General features: G+C 33.8%; 1 protein-coding gene across 14 annotated transcripts in view; it reads left to right on the top strand.

Annotated features, from left to right (window-relative positions):
• Positions 1–22,245, top strand: part of Cdc42bpa (CDC42 binding protein kinase alpha) — a 297,181-nt gene that overhangs the window by 119,559 nt on the left and 155,377 nt on the right. For all 14 annotated transcript variants that reach the window (XM_046419709.2, XM_058571920.1, XM_058571914.1 and 11 more), the window contains 2 exons: positions 10,135–10,228; positions 21,216–21,416. In XM_046419709.2, the coding sequence (XP_046275665.1) occupies positions 10,135–10,228; positions 21,216–21,416 (295 nt within the window). The remainder of the gene's footprint in view (positions 1–10,134; positions 10,229–21,215; positions 21,417–22,245) is intronic.

The raw sequence follows: 22,245 nt of genomic DNA, 5'->3' as shown, positions 1-22,245 counted from the left end.
TAGACCTGCAAACAATGCTAAATGAAGTTCTTCAGGCTTCAGGGAAATGATAGTAAATTGAAACTTGAGTATGCAGAAAGGAATCTAAGACACTCAGAATTGTAAATATTTAGATAAATACAACACTGTAAATTTTTGCCTTATTAATTCGTAAAACATCTGACTACTCAGAGCAAGTTATAATATTGCCTTTTGGGGTTTATAATGAATGTCTAGGTAATATCTGTTTAATAATTGTGAAGGGATAGATGTAGAACCACAGAGTTTTAACATTTCTTTTTTGTAAGGTAGTTAAAAGTATTTTTAAGTGGACTATGAATAATAAGGTTGTGGCCAGGTGTGATGGTATATACCTGTATTCCCAATTACTTGGAAGATTGAGGCAGGAGGATTGTACATTTGAGACTAGCTTAGGCAACATAGCAAAACCCTGTCTCAAAATGAGAAGGAAAAAGAAAATAAGGTTATAGCTTATAATACCTAGAGCACCACTAAGAGAAAAGATACAAAGAAATTATGATTTAAAAAAAAAATCCATCAGATATCCAGGACCAACTAACTTTAAGTCTGGGAAAAGACAGGCACCTCCAAGGAGAGTATCACTGAGTGAGCCACCCCCCACCAAAAAAAAAAAAAAAGTAGAGTGTTTCATTTTAGTACGTCTTAGGGAAGGATACCATTAGGGGAATGGAAATCATGCTTTTGGAAAATGGAGCCAGGAGAGATGGTTTAGTCAGCTTTTTTCCTGCTGTGACTAAATGACCCTACTGGCACAACTGTCGAGAGGGAAGTTTATTTAGGGGCTCACAGTTTCAAAGGTCTTAACCAATAGATAATAGGCTCCATTCCTCAGGGTTCAATGTGAGGCAGAACATCATGGTGGAAGGGTATGGCAGAGGGAAGCAGCTCACATGATGATTAGAAAGGGGGGAGAAAGAGAGAGAGAGAGAGGGAGGGAGGGAGGGGTCGGTCGGTCTCCACTTGCCATTTACAAATATATACCCCCAAACCATGTCCCCAGTTCCCACTTTCTCCAGCTACACCCTACCACTTCAATTACCACTCAGTTAATCCCTATCAGGGATTAATTCACTGATTGGGTTAAGACTCTTAACACAATCATTTCTCTTCTGAACCTTCTTGCATTTTGCAGAGGTGAGCTTTTGGGGGACATCTCGCATCCAAACAAGAGGAAACTGGAAAAAATTCATCTGAGTTAAGAGAAGAAATAGGAGAAAGTGGTATAGTTGGGAGAATAATCAACAGTGACAGATGTCATGGAAGTCATTGTAGGTTTCAAACTGAAAAGATTGTACTTATATATAGTAAAAATGAAACCCAATTAGTATCTATGATTTTTAATTATTTAGAGAGGTTTTATCAAATACTGAGCATAAAACAGTTTTTAGGAGACCTCTGTCTTTTTTTCTCTAGGTAGCATTTTAAGATGCCAAAACCTTGATTCAGTGATCAAATTATTTGTAGAGAGAATAAATAAATGTTTATCTACCTATTTCTCTTTGATTCTGTCTCTTCTAGATGATTGAAAGAGAAGTTTTGGGGATTGAAGGTACTGTCAGTTAAGTTAGTGTCACCTATTTTGTACTCAGTGTACAGGAGAGTTCTTTCAGTTCCTTTACCCTAACCCCCCACAAATTTGAATGAAGTATTTATGTATGCTTGTTATGTTAGTGAAAACATTCTTGTGAAATAATTAAGAGTATTCTTTACTCAGATGATGGGTGTTGTTCAGCAGACTTATCCAGACCCACAAGCATTTGTGGGAATGTCAGTCTGTGGTCTCTGTTCACTTTGCCCATACTTAAAAAAACTTAGAGTGGAAAAAAAAATCTAGGGCTGTTCTTGTATGGGTTAAATCCATTTTCAGTCATATCTTATGTTACTTCTCTCTAACGTTTTTCTTTTGTCCACTGTAAAATTAGATTTAAATGAAAATGATAGAGAATCTTTAAGGAAAAAGGAAACCACAAAAGGTCAAGATGCAGTCTTTTGTTGAGAAAGGAGGAAGGACATTTTTCTTTGCCTTGCAGTATTAAAGTTCATGAATTTGTATGTTAGGTCTTTGAAATGCTTGGTAGTTTAGGTCATATTCAGTGCCTAAATTAGATGGAAAAGTCATTTTTTCCTCCACCTTATGAATTCTTTAAATTCTGTCTCTTTTCAGCATTTTAATCCTTCCCTCAGTAAAAATAAGACCTAATTTTTTTTTTTCAGACATAACATAACTAGGGGAAAGTAGCTCATCTTTTTCAGGCCTCCTTAATCTGGAGGATTTCTAAGTTTCCATCTGCCTAAAGACTGACCATTTTAAGAGCAGAGAGACTTTCAGCAATGGAATAAAATGAGTGAGGATGTGCATTGAGTCAGTAGGCAACATATTAAATTTATAATTTTATTTATGTTGGACAAGCAGAGATAGATTAGTATTATCATTGTAGCATTATGTTTTTTATTTATGATCTGGGTTCTCATTAATTGTTTTAACTAAAAATATTGATGACTTCAGATGCTTCAGTGGCTTAGTTAAATAATTTATGTATTATTTGATTAAATGATTCAGAGATTATATATGTACTTTGATTTTAAATTAATTTCAATTAATACTGTATATAGTAAAAATGAAACCCAATTAGAATAAAAAAGGTTTATAAAAAAAAAAGTTGATCCCCCAAATTGAGAGTAGAATAGTTGGGAGAGAGGAGAAAAAGATTGCTCAAGGGATATAGTATTATATATTCCTAGGAGGAATATGTGCTGGTTCTAAGGCACAACAGGGGGAATGTGATTAATACTAATACATTGTATATCTCAAAATAGTTAGATGAGAGTAATTTGAATGTAAATAAAATAAAGAAATAAAAGTTTAGGGTGATGAATTTGGTATGTACTCTGAATTAATGTTATCTAATGTGTACAGGAATCAAAATACATCATATTGTACCTCACAGATATGTAGAAATACTGTATGTTAATTGAAATAAAAGATAACATTGAAAAGTAGTCCCATTTCACACTTCTTATGCCTGCTCATTAGTGGCACACATATTGAATTCCTTTAAGCTGTTTTTCTGGTATTTAACCCCATATCTCTAATATCAATATCTATTTCCAGATATTTCAAGATTTTAAAACTCTGGACAGTTTGATAGGATGTTTATTGACTACCTCTTATGTTATTTAAGGATGTACCTATTTGTGTCCCTTCTATATTTTCTCCTTCATTCTCTCACTGATTCTGTTTTTACTTTATTCTGTAGTTAATACATGATAGAGACTTTGTATATATGATTTATTACTGAGCCAAGAAGTGTGTTTCTTTTCTGGTGTACTATTTTCCTATACTTAGTAAGGGCCTCTGTTTTTTAAGTTGTTTGTCCAATATGCATGGTGTTTTCCTTCTATATATACCAAGTACCTAACAATCATGCTGCTGCTTTGAGTTCTCTCTCCTCCTCCTCCTCATTCAGTTTTCTTCTTTTTTTTTTTTCCAGGTTAAACATATTTATTTCCTCAAACATTTATCATTCTCTTATGGTAAAAACTTCCAAAATTCTTTCTTCTAGCTATTTGTAATATATGGTACATAATTATTACCTATGGTCTCCACATGAGACCTTCTTGCTTCTAAGTATACTTTAGAACCTATTGAACCTTTCTCCATCCTTCCCCCCTCATCTTATAACCACAATTCTTATTCTCAACTTCTCTGAGATCAACTTTGTTTTAGATTTTACATATAAGTGAGAACATATGGACTTGTCTTTCTGTGCCTGGTTTATTTCATTTAATGTCATGATTTTCCGTTCTAGACACATTGTGGTAAATGACAGGATTTCTTTTCTTTTTTAATGGCTGAATAGTATGTCACTGTGCTTATGTGCCATGTTTTCTTTATTCATCAATTGATGAATACCCAGATTGTTTCCAGTTCCTGACTATTGTGAATAATTCTGTAATGAACATGTGAGTGCCAATGTCTCTTTGACATTACTGATTTCATTTCTTTTGGATATAGAACTAGTAGAGGGATTGATGAATCGGAGGTAGTGGTAGTTTTAGTTTGTTGAGAAACCATACTGTTTCCCATAATGGCTGAGATAATTTACATTCCCACTAAGAGCATATAATAGATTCCCTTTTCTACACATTCTTACCAGCACTTGTTATCTTTAGACTTTTTGATACTGGCTTTTTTACTAGGGAGAGACAATATCTCATTGTGATCTTGATTTGTGTTTCCCTGATGATCAGTGATGTCAAACACTTTTTATGTACCTGTCTGCCATTTAGGTCTTATTTTGAGAAATGTCTATTTCAATCTATTGCTTCCCCCTGACCCCAATACTGAAGATTGAACACACAGGTGCTGGGTTTCTGTTCTTGAGACTAAAAGGCTCAGGGGTCACTCCAGTTAAACCGGGCTAACTGGGCTGCATGAAATAACCACACAAGAGACACAATACCTTTTTCTTTGGGGTCACTGTGATGGCTTCACTGACCTTAAGGGTCCGCAGGAAGAGAGAGAGCGAGAGCACGCATTGACCCCTTTTATTGAGGAGAAGCTATTCAAATGAGGCAAGGGGTCAGGTTTCAGGGGGCTGAGTCTATCTTCATGATGTCCACTGTCAGCAGGTTGACTGACACCTGGGTAGGCCACACCCAAGGGCACAGTTAGAGAAGGGAACACACACAAGGCACTTCCATGGAAGATTCTATCCTAAACAGGGCAAGGGGTTATATTACAAAGGAACAGGTGAGCATAGTTTCACTCATGGTGCTGGAGCAAGACACACCCATGCTCTAGACACTGACCCTCGAACCCAAGAAGGGTGGGGAAAGCTTTGCCACATTTCTGTGACTGAGCACCTCAGCACCCAGCCAGGGAGTGTGACTCAGTCAAGTTCAAGGTTGGTCTCTCACACACAGGGGTGCTTAATCACTGAGCCATGTCCCCCAGCCCTTTTTAAAGAAATATTTTGTTTAGAGATAGGGTCTTGCTGAGTTGCTAAGTGACTCACTAAGTTGCTGAGGCTGGCTTTCAACTTGCAATCCCCCTGCTTCAGCTCCAGAGCCACTGGATTATAGGCATGCACCATCACACCTGGCTTTATTGCTATTTTTAAATTGGGTTTTTGGGATTTTCTTTCTCCTCTTCTTTTTTTTTTTTAATTTGTTCTTATTATTTAGACAATAGAATGTGTTTTTGACATATTATACATATATGGAGTATAACATCCCATTCTTCTGATTGTACATGATGTGTATTGGTTATGTATTCATATATGAACATAAGAAAGTAATGTCCAACTCATTTCTACTATCTTTCCTATTTCCACCTCCCTTCCTATCCCTTCATTCCCCTTTGTCTAATCCAATGAATGTTTAGTCTTCTCTCCCCTTATTGTGTGCTAGCATCCACACATCAGAGAGAACATTAGGCCTTTCATTTTTTGTGATTGGCTTATTTCACTTAGTATGATAGTCTCCAGTTCTATCCATTTACTGGCAAATGTAAGGCCTTTCTTAACAATCACATTTCTACTATTAGATCAAATGGTACATCAAGTTAATTTATTTTCTTTTTCCAATTTGAGGACAATTATCATTTATCTTTCTTTGCTGTGTATTATTTATCATACATACATTTTCCATCTTCCAAGATCGAAAGTGAAAGTGCACTTGCAGAGTCCACATACCAGTCCAAAGACCACGCCACACACCAGAATCCCATGCAAGAGATTTATTGTAGGTAGCAGGAGGCATACCAACAAGGCCGTGCCTCCCAGGAGAGCAGTAGCCTGTTGGCTCTCACAGAGCAGCTTTATAGCCCGCAAGAGGAATCTCATAAGTTTAAACTGTGGTGGGATTGATTGTAAGCTGCTTAGGAGTTTAAGCTGGGGTGGGGTTGATCCTTTCTTTTAGCAGGCACATGTTCTTATGGGAAGTTAAGTAGCGTTGCCTCAAATCAAAACTTTGGAAACTCTAGATAAAATGGTTCCTGACCTAAAATGGTGAATCTGATGCTAATATTGATCTGATGTCAGTATTGTTCTGATGACAATAGCAAGTTCACCTTTTATCTTCTGTTATCTTTTCTCACATTTACTTCTGGGTTTTTTCCTTTTTAATAGTGTAGTCATTTTGTTATGGTTTCTGGAAAAAATAGAGATAAATATGTCTTCACCCAAGAAGATCTTAGGTGCAGATAAAGGAGTAAGAAAATAAGAAACATGGGGATTTCTGTTTTCTACTTTTATATACTACATTGGTATGTAATGCCAATTAGTTACATTTGCCATTAATTCTGTGCCCCACGTGTGTAATTGTTTAATGCTTGTCGCATGTGTATTTGTGAGGTTTAATGTTTTTGTATACTATTGTATACAGTTGTATTTCTTTTATTAATTGCCCTTCATGTTCATTATTAATCTCTTTTTACATATTAAAATTTTCTATGTAAGCATTTCTTTCCATTACAACTTTTTAAACAAATTACTCTTCTATTTTTAGATAACTATTGTTTTCATTTTCCTCTATTTTTTATTTTCTTCTTCATTGGGAGAAACAATTTCTAGAATAAAGAGAATAAAGACAAACCAGAAAAATCTGATGTAATGCTCTGATATAATTAGCTTTATATAAAAGCATGAGTTCCATTATGAGAGAAGGTGAAGCCTGTGATTATTTATCAGTTGTCACTCTACAGCCTGAGATCCCGGGTCTGCTTCCCAAATATCATGCTTTAATTTTTCTCTTAAGGAATGAGCTGTAATTCTTCTATAAAGAAGAATGCACTGATAGGAGTACAGCCAGTACCAAGTATATTTTCTAACCTCAACGCAGTTTGACAAGATAGTGGAAAAACCCAACAAAAAGGGAAAAGAAGTCTTTCCTCTGTTGTAAGGGGACGGCAGCTTAGAAGGAAAACTATAGTAAATATAAGGGAAATAACAGAAGCTATCATGATGGGAATCTAACTGTATTATTCCTTTTTTTTTAAAGAGCATTAAAATTATAGTATTTGGGTTCATTTTGCCAAAATCATACATGAAGAAATTTGATTTCAGGCCCCACTTTTCCTCCCCTCCTCCCTTCTCCTATTCTCCCTCCTCTACTAAACTTTCTTTCTTCTACATATACATAAATGTGAAATTCCTTTTGCACCCTTTATATATGAATATAACATGATTTTGTTAAATTTATTCCATATTCTCTTTTTCCTTTCTTCCTCCCTCCCTCTCTTATTCTCCTTCTTGTACTCCACTGATGTTTCCTGTATCATTATGATATACAATCTTCTTGGCCAACTGCCACCTTTCTTTTGCTTTGCTCTTGCTTCCACATATGAGAGAAAACATTTGACCTTTGATTTCTGAGTCTGGCTTATTTCACTTAGCATGATTTTCTCCATGTCCATCCATTTACTAGCAAATGCCATTATTTAATTCTTCTTTATGGTAGAGTAAAACTCAATTGTGTATATATGCCACATTCTCTTAATCTGTTCATCTCTTGTTGGGCACTTCGATTGATTCCATAATTTGGCTATTGTGAACTGTGCTGCTATAAACATTGAAATGGTTGTATTTGTATATTGTGATGATTTTAGATCTTTTGGATAAATACAAAAGTGCTGCTATAAACATTGAAATGGTTGTATTTGTATATTGTGATGATTTTAGATCTTTTGGATAAATACAATGGTGGTTCCATTCCTAGTTTTTTGAGGATTTCCACACTGCTTTCTAGAGTAATTGTACTAATTTGCATACCCTCCAAGAATGTAAGAATGTACCTTTTTCTCCCAATCCTTGTCAGCATTGATTACTGTTTGTGTTCTTGATAATTTCATTCTGACTGAAGTGGTATGAAATCTTAGTGTAATTTTCATTTGCATTCCCCTAATTGCTAGAGGTTCTGAACATTTTTATCATATTTTTGTTGGCCATTTGTGTTTCTTCTTTTTGAGAGTGTGTTTTTAGTTCTTTTGCCCATTTATCGATTGGGCCATTTGTTGGGGGGGCCTTGAGGGTTTTTTTTTTTTTGAGTTCTTTATATATTCTGGATATTAAAAGTTCTTTATATATTCTGGGAAAAAATCCCCAGTCAGTGGAATAGCTGGCAAAGATTTTCTCTCATTTTGTAGGCTCTTTCTTCACTCTTAATCATTTTCTTTATTGTGCAGAAGCTTTTTAATTTGATGGTATTCTATTTACTGATTCTTGGTTTTTATTTCATGAGCTTTAGAGTTCTTGTTGAGGAATTGGTGCCTGCATTTATATGATGGATTGTTTACCCCTATGTTTTTTTCTAGCAGTTGCTAGGTTTCTGGTCTCATTTCTAACTCTTTGATTAATATTGATTTGACTTTTGTGCAGGGAGAAAGATAGGGCTATAAATTCATTCTTCTACATATGGACATCTTGATTTCCTAGCACCATTTTTTTTAAAGGGCTGTCTTTTCTCCAACATGTATTTTTGGTACCTTTGTCAGTATTAGATGGCTTTAAACATTTGAGTTTGTTTCTGTGTATTCTATTCCATTGGTCTTTGTATCTATTTTTATGCCAATACCATGCTGGTTTTGCTACTTTAGCTGTATATTATAATTTAAGATCAGGTTTTTTGATACTTCCTGAATCACTTTCCTTGTTTAGAATTGGGTCTCTCACTTTTTCAAATGAGATTCATTCTTCCAAATGAATTTTAGGGCTGTTTTTTCATAATATTATTAACCTCTATTCAAATCAATTTTTAAAAATGAATAAAATTTACATTTTATTAGAAAAATGCGAACTACCCTAGAAGAAATAAAAACTATCTGAATAAGAATGAAAATCCCCTCCACAAAACTCTAATATCATATTTTTAATGATAGTTCTTATTCCCCCATTTAAAAAAATTGTCCCAATCAAGAAAGTTTTCATTACCCCAGAAAGTTTCTTTGTGCCCAGTACAGGCAGTAGGCTGGATGAGCCATGGGCCATAATTTGCCAAGCTGTGATGTCTTCAGTGATCAAAAGCATACTACAGTTATATCCACATTATATGTGGGAAATCTCAGGGATAAAAACCTGTAGTGTTATCATTCAGGTTCAGATGACTTTATTCTTCTGTTAACCCCATGGCAATAGAATTTTTTTTAAAAGCAGATAAGCTGTTTTTAGAAGATTCTCTTCTTATTCTCTTAAAATAGGGAACATTTGGAGGAACTAATCTCTTTCATATTCAGTTACAATTTTTAGAATGTGATAAGAAACATTATTGCTGGATTCCTGAGACTCTTCTTTACAAAATCATTTTATATGTGATTGTTTTCCCAAAGTTTGCATTCAAATGCAAAAAAAAAAAAAAATAGAAAACTGGTATAATATAATTTATTATCTAGATTTTGATGTCTTATAAGCCATTAACATCTACATTATTTAAGTATATTTAAATAATATAGGTAATCTACTATATATTTATTCAGTTCTTTTGCAAAATCAGTTTTATGAAGCAATTCCTTTGTGACCTACTGTACTTAAGAATTTGTCTATCTGTAGTTTTGCTCAGGGTCTAGGAAGTATTTTTTCCCTGTAAAATATCACAGGCTAGATGATAGTATTTTTTGTGACTATTAGGTAATTTTGACGTTCTCTATAAAACGGTAATAGGCCTACCATAGCCACATTGGAATCTGTGTAAAATGTAAAGAAAACATAATAAGATTACCAGAGTACTTTTTATATCCAGGAAAACACTGAAATTGTATGTATTTAACACAGTTTTAAGCTGGGCATGGTGGTGCAATACCTGTAATCCTAGTGACTCAGGAGGCCGGCCTCAGTAACTTAGTGAAACCCTGTCTCAAAAAATAAAAAGTACTATGGGTGTAGCTTCGTGGTAAAGTGCCCCTTGGTTTAATCCCCAGTAAACCCCCTCCCCCCCAAAAAAGAAAAAAAAGTTTCAATATGAATTATGAATCAGATCCTAAAGTTGAACTCATAAGTGATTGAATAGACTTTCTTAGAGTATTACTTTAAAAAGAAGTTGATATTTTTATCTTAACTAACCAACTGATTATTTTTAATTTTCTCAACTAAAAATTAAATGTCTGCATTTTTTTTTCAGAGACATCAAACCTGACAATATATTGATGGATATGAATGGACATATTCGGTTAGCAGATTTTGGTTCTTGTCTGAAGCTGATGGAAGATGGAACGGTAAATAAAGAAATCCTAAATTACTCTATCCACAAACATTTTCTTTATTTATTTTAGAAACCTATCTGTCTATCCAGCTATCCATTTGTCTGTCTGTGTTCCATCTCCCTACACAGTGGTACTTGGACATGCTTGTTCATTAAAGGGCTTGTCTGTAAAGTCAGAAGCCATTTTACCTGCTCATATTCGTAATCGTGAGATTGATATTTTATGAGTGCTTGTTTGTTCATTAGCTGGTAACTATGTATTATTTTACTTGAGATATTTCTACATTTTCAGAAGGTCAGGAAAAAGAAGACTCCTGTAGAAAAAGGAAATGTTACTTTATCCCCACTTTTTAAAATTTATTTTTTTCTTTCCTAATTATGTATTTATTCTGAGGGACAGTGCTCAACAAATGAATTCATTTTTTTTCCCAGAAAATCTCCTTGGTTGTATGTTCCCATGCTAATGTATTAATTAATTAATATAAACTTTAATTGGTAGAAACTTTTTTTTGAGAAACTTTTTTTAAATTTTTTTGAGAACAGCTTACTATAATATACTCTAAAGGCAATGAAAGTAGCACATTATTCTGGATTGGTAATTTCAGTTCTGAATACTTATCCTGAAGATATTTTTTAAGGCTTATTATAATACCTCTTTGGCCATGTTGATAGGAATAATTAGTATAGAATTAGCCATCCCGCTGTAAAATTAGATACAATATCTGAGACAGACATTTTTGGGTAATAGACAACAAACAGCATTCAGACAATTATCCCTGACAGGAATGAACTCTTTTGGTGTACCTCTTAATTGCCCACGGTTGGAACAGTTCCCAACTGTCCTGAAGAAAGCTAGAGTTGGAGCAGAGTATAACATTTCTTCATAGATCAGGAGAAGAGACCAAAGTTGGGTTAGCTGTAGCAGCTGAAATCTGGCTTGATATTGGATTGAGAGAAAGAGAGAACAGTTGTACAGAGAGAGGTCCTAAAGTATCCCCCTCGGAGCACAAGGTTGGACTGTACATTTGTACTGCAAGATCATTTTGTATTTTCATGAAAATGATGCCTACATATTTTAGGAAGATATATAACAAAAGTAATTCTAATTCTTCTCTCCTCCAAATGTTTCCCTAGAGAAAGATACTTAAACTTTTGATCCTTTCTTCTGGCATTTCATTTATTTACATATTTCTTAATATATTTGTGCTGCTTTCTCTTATTTATTAAGATTCTATTTAACTGGGTGTAGTGGCCTACTCCTGTAATCCCAGCAACTCAGGAGGCTGATGCAGGAGGATCATGAGTACAAAGCCAGCTGTAACAACTTAGCAAGGCCCCAAGCAATTTAGTGAGACCTGTTCCAAAAACAATATTAAAAAAAAAGGGGGACTGGGAATGTGGCTCAGTGGTTAAGCTCCTCTTGTTCAACCCCTAGACCTCCCCTCTCCCCAATTTACTTATTTCCTATCATGGAAGATGAACCTTCAGGTCTCTTAGTCCCCTCTATTCAACCAGTTCACTTCCTTTCCTTCTTCCCAGTGTAATTACCACATAATCTGCCATTAAATCCTCTTTGAGATTTTTTTATGATGATACTAATATTCATAGTGTGCTATAAAGTTTGTTTTAATTGCATTTCTTCATTTTTTCATTCTCCCTGAAGTAAGTAGCCACTTTACATTCCTTAGTTGTTTTTTGCAGTTCTGGGGATTCAATCCAGGGCCTCAAGAATGCCAGGCAAGCGCTCTACCACTAAGCCCTAATGGCTTAGTTTTTAAATTTTAATTCATACCTATTTATCACAAGCTTTCCACCAAATGTTAATTTAGCAATTCCTTTTTCTTCTCAGACACATTATACAAATAAGCAATTCCCTTTTATTTCTTGAAGATATCTATACTGAAGTCTTGCCTTCTGCTGTCCTAATCTTGACTGTTTGTTCTTCTTCTTCTTCTTCTTTTTTTTTTTGTAGTTGGACACAATACCTTTATTTTATTTACTTATTTTTATGTGGTGCTGAGGTTTGAATCCAGCACTTATATGTGCTAGGTGAGCGCTCTACCGCTGAGCCACAACCCCAGCCCACTTGACTGTTCCTTCTTTAGGCCTACTGCAGAACTGTCTTTCTAGGAGTACACCCTTATCATGGAATTTACTGTGTTGCTCTATGATATTGGATCCTCTGTTTCTAGATCTCTTGTATGTCCTTTTCACTGATGGTAGCTGCCTGAGGAAGGTTCCAATGGAAGGAAATATTTCATAATTTTCAATGTCTGACAAATGACCTAATTTCTACCTAACAGGGGCAACGGCCAGTGTCTCATTGGGTGGGTTTGTCTTCCTGCCAAGGATGGTGTAAGCCACATGGGAAAAGTCTCAAATAATTAGTGAAGAACAAAACACAAGTAGTCAGAAATATATTTCCTAAAAACAGAGCCCCTGATAGATCTAGTCCACATGGGTACTGGAACTAGACAAAGGAAAGAGGGCTCCAGTGGTCTATTTAAGGGGTCACATCAAAGGCAGGAATAAGATTTCAAGGGTGGAGTCTTGCTATGTGATATCTTGTGGTCATCAGGTTGATTGGCATTTTGGTAGGTCACACCCATCTCAGGTGCTGTGTGGAATCTTTGGCAGAGCTTGAGGTGGGGGAGTTCACCTGAATCAGGTGATCAATTCCTGTGGGGGTGTCATGGGAAGTTCCCAATGCCAGACTTATCCCCTCACTAGGCTACAATGCACAACACAGTTCACACACAACCCATGGATTGTTCCTGACATCTACTCTCTTATCTGATTGATAATTTGGACATAGTATTCTAGATTTGAAGCAATTTTTCTATTAGAAGTTAGATGAATTATATTGTCTTCTTAGAGGGTTACTGTTGGCATTTGTTGTCATTCTGGTTCTCAGTTCTTCTATTATAGTCTTTCTGTATATCTCCAGAAGCTTTTAGGTTGTCTCATTTATTCCTATTGTTTGAAAATATTATTATTATATGTGGATCATTGTTATTTTTATTTTAACCTGGGCAGGTGCCCCAAATCTAGGAGCCTTTACCAAAGTCTGTGACTTTCAGTATTAAGCATGATGTTGCTTTTTGGCTCTTAAATCTGAGTCATTTAATCATTTTACCTTCAGAAGTCAGTTTCTGATGTAGAAATGTCCATTGTAATTCATTTTCTTCCTCTAAAACTGTCTTGACTATTCTTGCCCCTTTGTTTTTCCATGTAATTGTTAAAGTGGTTTATATTCATACCCGTACCCAGGTATAGATATTCTTTAACAAATACAAGCTTGAAGACTTACACTGAATTTAGAGATTGATTTGGGGAATTTATAACATGGAATGTTCCCTTTCATAAATGTATTCATTATAATTATTTTAGAGTTCTTTGTATTTCTGTTAGTAAAATTTTATAAAATTTACTATTATTAATCTATTGCTTAATAATAGTAAATAATAACATGTTATATTTATTCCTAGATACCTTGTGAATTTTTTTTGGTTATGATAAATTGCAGTTTGGATTTGCAGTTTAATAGCATATAGCTCTTTTTAGGCCACAGTTGGTTTTCTGTGTTCATTCTGACTCTAGTTATCTTGCTAAATTTTTATCAGTTCAAAGTAATTTGTACATGCTTTTAAATTTTTTATACAGACTGTCATATAATCCACAAATAAAGATCATCTCTGGATTTTTCCCCCTTTTATCATCCAATACAATGTTAAATACATGTGGTATCTGGGCTTAGTGGTGCATGCCTATCATCCCATCACCTGTGGGGGCTGAGGCAACAGGATGCAAGTTCAAAGCCAGCCTCATTAACTTAGTGAGACCCTCAAAATAACAAATAAAAAGGGCTGGGGATGTGGCTCAAGGGTTAGGTGCCTTTGGTTTCAATCCCTGGTTCCAAAACAAAAACAAAAAACAAAGAGGTGTGTAGTGATAATGAACATCTTGTCTTGTGACTTTATGGTGGTGTTTTTGTAGTTTCAAATATCCTTTATCAGATTAAGGAATTTATTTTTATTTCTGATTACCAAGAGTTTACCATTATGGTTGTAATCAAATAATTTTTGTATTCATTGAGATAATGTTATGGTGTTTTTCCTTTATTATTTCAATTTGATGAATGACATAGATTTTTCAGTGTTAAGCCACCATTCTTTGGATGAACCTAACTTTATCACAATTTCATATTGATATATTTTAAAAGATTGCTAGATTGATTCTGCTAATACTAATATTTTATATAGGATTGTTACCTGACATTCAATAATGAGATTGTTCGTATCTGATATTGGAGTAGCTTTATAAAATGAGTAGGTAAACCCTATTCTCTCCTCTTACTCATTTTAGCTCTAGGACAGTTAATATAATTCAGTGATTGTCTGTTTCTTTTGTAATCCATAAAATTCATTATAAATTACCTTAGCCTTGGTGAGGTTTTGGTTTTCTTTTGTTATTTTGTTTGTTTTACAGGCAGATTTCTTTTTCTTTTCTTTTTTCTTTTTTTTTTTTTTTACTATTGATTAAAACTTTTTAATGGTTATAGGTCTGTTTGGTTTTCTATTTCTTCCTGAGTCAGTTTTGGTAAGTTACATTTTTCTGAAAATTGTCCATTTTCTCTGAGTTTTCAGTTTTATTGGAGTAAATTTGTTCAAATTACCCTCTATCTAGTTATAAAATCTCTTTTGTATGTGTAGTTTTGCCCCTTATTCATTCCTACTATTGTTTGTTTGTATTTCTCTTTTTTTTGGTAAATATTTATAAAGAACATTTACTGGGTTGGGGTTGTGGCTCAGCGGTAGAGCGCTCACCTAGCACGGGCAAGGCCCTGGGTTTGATCCTCAGCACCACATAAAAAAATAAATAAATAAACAAAATAAAGGTATTGTGTACAACTAAAAAATAAATATTTTTTAAAAAGGAACATTTACTATTGCTTAATTCTAAGTCTTTTCCAACTTCATTGAGAATTCTTATGTGGATCATAATTATTTATAGGTATACCTTTTCATATCTATAGTATTATATTAATTAATTATTTGGCTTATTTCTAGTTTTATTTTGTTGGAAAATGGGCTTGAAGATTCATTTTTTCGGCATTAGTTGAAATTTGTTTTATAATTTTATAGCAGGCCAATTTTTTATGTGTTCCATGCTTATTCAAAAAGAATACATTTTTAGTAACTTTTATTTCTTTTTCTATTTTGGAAGTTATACCTTTTATGTTCAATATTTTAATAGTTATCTTTAATTTTTAAAAATATTTAAACTTAAGTTAATCAATTTTGCAACATACTTCCAGTCAAAACAAGAAACTTGGGCTGGGCCTCAGTCACAGAGCACTTGCCTGGCATGTGTGAGGCACTGGGTTGGATCCTTAGCACCACATAAAATAAAATAAAGGCATGCTGTACATATACAACTACTCTTCTCGAACTATACCCAAAGGACCTAAAAACAGCATACTACAGGACACAGCCACATCAGTGTTTACAGCAGCACAATTCACAGTAGCTAAACTGTGGAGCCAACCTAGATGTCCTTCAATGGATGAATGGATTTAAAAAAATGTGGCATTTATACACAATGGAGTATTACTCAGCACTAAAAAATAATAAGATCATGGCATTTGCAGGGAAATGGATGGCATTAGAGCAGATTATGCTAAGTGAAGTTAGCCAATCCTGAAAAACTAAATGCCGAATGTCTTCTCTGATATAAGGGGGATGACTCAAAATGGGGTAGGGAGGAAGAGCATGGGAAGAAGATTACCTCTAGATAGGGAAGAGGGTTGAGAGAGAAAGGAAGGGAGAAGGGGAATTGCATGGATGGTGGAAGGAGACCCTCATCGTTGTACAAAATACATGTATGAAGATGTGAATTTGGTGTCAACATATCTTGTATATGGAGATATGATAAATTGTGGTATAAAGGTGAAAAAAAAGAATTGTAATGCAAAAAAGAACATGTATAAAGGCATAAATTGGCGTGAACACACTTTATATACAGAGATATGAAAAATTGTGCTCTATATATGTAATAGAATTGTAATGCTTTGTACTGCTGTCGGGTAGTTAAAAAAATTTTAAAAAAAGAAAATTATATAAAAAAGAAAAATAAATAAATAAAAAATAAAACAAGAAAAAAACTAAAAAAAAAAAAAAAGAAACTTAGTTTACATCATACATAACAATTAACTCAAGCTGGGTGTGGTGGTGCACATCTATAATCCCAGCACCTAGGGAGGCCAAACAGAAGGATTGCAAATTCAACTTAGTGAGGCTATAAGCAACCTAGTGAGACCCTGTCTCAAAAAATACAAAGGGCTAGGGATGTGGCTAAGCTCCCTTAGGTTCATTCACTGGTACTACAAACAAATAAACAAAAACCTCAAAATGAATTAAATGCTTAAATATAAAAACTAAGACTATAAAACTCTTAAAGAAAGCATAGGTGAAAGCTTTATGACATTGGATTTGATAGTTATTTCTCAGCATAATACAAAAATCATAGGCAACAAAAGAAAAATAAGTTGTACTATATCCTCAAAAAATTTTGTGCATCGTTCTTCGGAGTTAAAAGGCAACATGTTGAATGGGTCAAAATATTTGCAAATCATATATAATAACATGTTTTTTTTTTTTTTTAAAGAGAGAGAGAGAATTTCAATATTTATTTTTCAGTTTTCGGCAGACACAACATCTTTGTTTGTATGTGGTGCTGAGGATCGAACCTGGGCCGCACGCATGCCAGGCGAGCGAGCTACCACTTGAGCCACATCCCCAGCCCCTAATAACATGTTAATTTAAAAAATGAATAAAAGAACTAATCAAACTCAACAAAAATAACCCCATTGAAAAAAACCACAAGGGACTTCAATAGACAATTTTCCAAAGAAGATACACAGATGGCCAATAAACACTCACTAAAACTAATCCTTATAGAAAGGCAAATCAAAGTCATATTGGGCACCTCATATCTAGGATGGCTGGTAATAAAGCAGAAAATAAGAAGTGTTGTCAAGGATGTGAATAAATAGGAACTTTGGGGCACTGTTGATAGAAATGTAGCATAGTATAGCTGCTATGGAAAAAAATATGGATAGTTCTTCAAGAAATTAAAAATAAAATTATCAAGTAATCCAGCAATTTCTATTATGCATAAATACCCCAAAGAAATAAAAACAGAGGCTTGAACAGATGTTTTTATGCCCATGTTCATAGCAGCATTATTTACAATAGCCAAAAATTCAAAGCTACTCAAATGTCTGTTAACAGAATGAGTATATAGACACAATGACTTATCAGCCTTGAAAAGAAAGGGCATTCTTATACATGTGATAACATGGGTGAACCTTAAGGACATACAAGTAAAATAATCCAGTTACAAAAGAACAAATAATATCTAATGCCATTTATATGAGGTACCTAGAGGAGCCAAATTAAAAAATACTCAAAAGTTCAATGATGATTGCCAGGTACTACGGGGAGGGAAATGAGGGAATTATTACTTTAAGACAACTAAATAAACAGACCCTTTTAAAAACTTAGACCCTTTTAATCCTAATCATTTCCTCAGTAGAATGTTACTGTTTTCTAGTGTTTTAGGGTTTTTTTCTTTCTTTCTTTCTTTTTTTTTTGAGGGGGGGGGATGAGGGTAGGGAGGTAAAGTGGGTGGATTTTAAAATAATTTTATTGTATTAAGTTTAAATCAACAAATTATAGTTGTAAGTATTTATAAGACACCTTAGTTTTTGACCTTAATAGTAGTTGACATTTTCTTCCTTGTCTTGTTATTCTTTCTCTTCCTCTTCCTCCTCCTCCTCCTCCTCCTCCTCCTCCTCCTCCATTATGTTATGTAATAATCATGTAAGTACATGTTTAAATTTACTAATATCCTTATTTTTGATTGCTTCTAGTATCACATTCCTCAATCTGAGTTTGTGTTTTTTGAAGTATACCCTTTAGTACTTTTCTGAAAGGATCTGTAAGTTACAGCTCACTCAATCTTTTTATGAAAATGTCTTTAACACATTACTGTATCTTAATTTAGATAGATGGATATTATGGTTTGGATCTAAAAATGATCCCAAAGAACTCATATGTCAGGCAGTGTTGAGAATTTAAAAGACTGGATTATGAGAGTTGTAAACTCATCAGTAGATTACTCTATTTGTTGGATTAATAATTTGAATGGCCTCCTGGGTGATAGCTGCATTGGGAACATAGTCTTGGACTATATCTCTTACTTGCCCTTTCCCTTCTTTGTGCTTCTTGGCTGTCATGAGCTGACAACTGTCCTCTATCACATCCTGCTGCCACAGTGTTTTGCCTTGCCTCAGGTCTAGAGCAATGAAGTTAGCCAACCATGGACCAAACCTCTGAAACCATGAGCCTGAATAAACTTTTCTTACTTGTTGTTGTAAAGTATTTTGGTCACAGCAATACAAAGGTGACTAATACAAAGGTGACTAATACCTGAATAAACTTTTCTTACTTGTTGTTGTTAAGTATTTTGGTCACAGCAATACAAAGGTGACTGATACAGTAGGAAATATTGTATTGATAATTATTTTATCTCATTACTTGTAAGTTATGATTCCATTTGTTCTCACTGCTATTTGGTAGTATTAATATTTCATCTGTCAATCTAATTGTCATTCTTTGGTAGATAATCTTTTTATATTTTTGCAGTACTGGTGATTGAACCTTAGGACCTTCAGCATTCCAGGCAAGTGCTCTATCACTAGGCTGCACCCGCAACCTCTTAGATAATCTTTTTGTGGGCTGGGTATACAGCTCAGTTGATAGAGTGCTTGCCTCACCTGTTTCGATACACAGCAACACACACACACACACACACACACACACACACACCCCACAAAAAAAATTTTTTGGGGGGGTGTTTTCAATGTTTTTAAAAATCTATTTGCCTTCAGTATTCCATAATGTAACTATAGTGGGTATAGAAGTGGAGCTGGTTTTATGTTTTCAGGACTAAATAGCCTCCTGATTCCAAGGATTCAAGCCTTATATTATTCTTGAAAAATATTAAAGCTGTAACTCTTTGAATATTGTTTTTCAGCATTTTTGTCCTTTCTTTTATTCTCTCATGTTATACGGTATTGAACCTACTCATTCCAGTGTTGGTACTCTTCTATATCTTTCATCTTTGTATCTTTTCATACTGGATGGTGATGAACTTCTTAAGCTCTTTTTCAGGTGTAACCTTCTTTTCAATGTATGTAATCCATTTGTTCACTGTATTTTCAAAATTTCAATAAATTCATTTCTGAGACTTGTTTGTATATATCTGTTTTTTTTTTAAATTTTTTTGTGTGTCTTTAGTAATTTTAAACATACTTATTTGAAGCAGAAGATCTCATATTTGTTAGGAATTAATTTTCCCCCTTTATAATTTTTTTCATTAATAAATACTTTGTTACAATACATTGTTTGTTGGAATTTTTGACTGCTAGTTATAATGGACAGTTTCCTCATTTTGTTTATATTATTGGATTGTGAGCTCATTCTTAGTGAGATTTGTGTGTGTGTGAGAGAGAATTGTATCTGGCCAAATTTAAGCATTTGTCCTCCAAAGTAATTTTGAATTTGCTTTGCTTCATAGAGGCAAACAAATTGACTATAGGGCCAAGATTTATGCCAGTTTTTGGCTTGAGAACATATGGACTTCAGAAGCAGTGTGAGTTAGAATCCCAAATATTAAGATCTTGTGATCTTAAATTAGGAATTTTTATTCTGCAGGAGAAATATATTTCACAAATCAGCCACAATAACAAGTCTTCTTGTCATTCTTGACTGTGTGGCGATTTTTATAATTTTCCATTTCACTAAATGATGTACCTCTTAAGGCAAAGGGCATATAATATAAGGTAGCCTCCCTTCAAAGTCCCTACTTTACATAATCTCATGGGTCTTTTCATTTTGTTCCTTATGTATTTTAAAATCTAAGTACCTAGAAAATGAAAACCAGGAACACTCCAACCCCATCCCAGCTCTAATGCTTATCACTTTCCTGGTCAACCATTTATTGCTTATTGACCCCTCAGAATTTCTTTTTTTAAGAGTTGTGTTTTTATATTTATAAGAATCGCTGTTGTATTTTTAAGAGGTCATAATGAAGAATTTTTAAGTTATGTCAACTCAGTGTTGTCAAATTAAAACCTATCCTAATTATTGAGATTAGTAATTCAGTGTGTAAAATCAAGAATAATAAGCCTTGTTTACCTTGAGAATGTTCAGTTTTTGCTATGCTTTTAAAAAATATAAAGTGCCATCTCAAGGTACCTTAGATTGTATGTACTGAGGGTCTTTTTTAGTTAACCTAGTTTTCTAATTTAACACCTAATCTGCTATAGTGAATTATATCCACAATTTTGGTGGGGCAGTGTGTGTGTGTGTGTGGAAACTGTGGTTTTGAAGTATATACTTTTTCTCCTTTATAATTTTTTCATTAGTAAATACTTTGTTACATTGTCATTGGCATTTATTTTTCATAGGTTACCATAAGTTTAAACATAATCTTCAATATTGGCCTAAATTTTGTTCATTGTCCCCTCCCCCCTCTAATTGTAACATTTTCACGGTTCCATTTATACATATACAAACACACTAATTATACAGATGTTAATAAGTCAATATTTTAAACCTAATATTCAGTTTATTATTAACAACTGTGATGATTCCAGTCATATTGTTACCCTAAATCTAGTCAACTAAGTAACATCTACAATAGAGATTCTATAGTATTATGTAATCTGAAAAACCACTAACATGGAGATTATACAAAATCTTACCTATATATAAGTTTCCTATATAATGGGAGACTAAATTCAGATAATGACAAAGATGTAGTAGTTGTGAGGTAACATTGTCTGTGGTGAATCTCAAGTGTAATTTTATAATATATAATTATTTTGTTCCTAATATCTTACAGTAGATTAATAAAAATGTAAATTTCTTCAGGTCCAGTCCTCAGTGGCAGTTGGGACCCCAGATTACATTTCTCCTGAAATCCTTCAAGCAATGGAAGATGGAAAAGGCAGATATGGACCTGAGTGTGACTGGTGGTCTTTGGGGGTCTGTATGTATGAAATGCTGTATGGAGAAACACCATTCTATGCAGAATCTCTGGTGGAGACATATGGGAAAATTATGAATCACAAAGTTAGTATATATTTTACTTTTTTAAACCAGATTATTATGATAAATAATATAGTTTAATTAAATGGAAATAGAAAATATTTTTCTAAAAACAATGAACTACATTTGTTAGTAGGTACAAGACAATCCATAAATTATACATAAAGTCATTAGTTATAGCTTTCTACTATATTTTATTTGGAGACGCTAATGAGTAGGAAATTGAATGGTCTTTTCAACTGAATAACAAAGGTCAATGGACAATTTTAGTCATTGCTCATGACACTGTGCATGGATTTATGATTAGAATGTATGTAAAAAAAATCTCAACCATAGTATTGACAAATGAAATGCAAGTATAAATAAAAATTAGATGCCTTTTTTTCTTGTCAAATTTTCAAATTAAAAAAAAAGTGTACTCTACTAAATAATTTATTGTGATGAGCATTATGAGGTATTTTTGATAGGAATATAAATTGATGTAATCTTTCTGTCTGGAAGCTTACAGGCATGCACCTAAATGCCTTAACAAATGGTTAGAACTTTTCATTGAGCAACTTTAGTTTTAGGAATCCACCCAGTTGAAATATTTAGAAGGACAAAGATGTGTATACAAGATAATCTATTTTGATATTATTCAGGATCATGAAACATTAGAAACAATACAAATGTATGACAGGAAGAAATTTACAAAAACTTTAATCTACTTAGTACAAAGTGAAATAAGAAAGATTGTACATAAGAAGAGGAAAGGTTTAGTTTGAAGAGTTTCAGAAGATTGTGAGCACTTGCAAAAATCCTACATATGAATAGGAATATCCCCCAAAAGGAATGAGAATCTGTTCTTTTGTTT

The sequence above is a fragment of the Marmota monax genome, unplaced genomic scaffold (genome assembly GCF_021218885.2).
Source record: "Marmota monax isolate L192 unplaced genomic scaffold, Marmota_monax_Labrador192_F-V1.1 WCK01_AAM20220418_F8-fsc00153, whole genome shotgun sequence".
Taxonomy (NCBI): Eukaryota; Metazoa; Chordata; class Mammalia; order Rodentia; family Sciuridae; genus Marmota; species Marmota monax.
The sequence above is the reverse complement of the archived record's forward strand: the minus strand, read 5'-3'. Positions and strand labels throughout refer to the sequence as shown.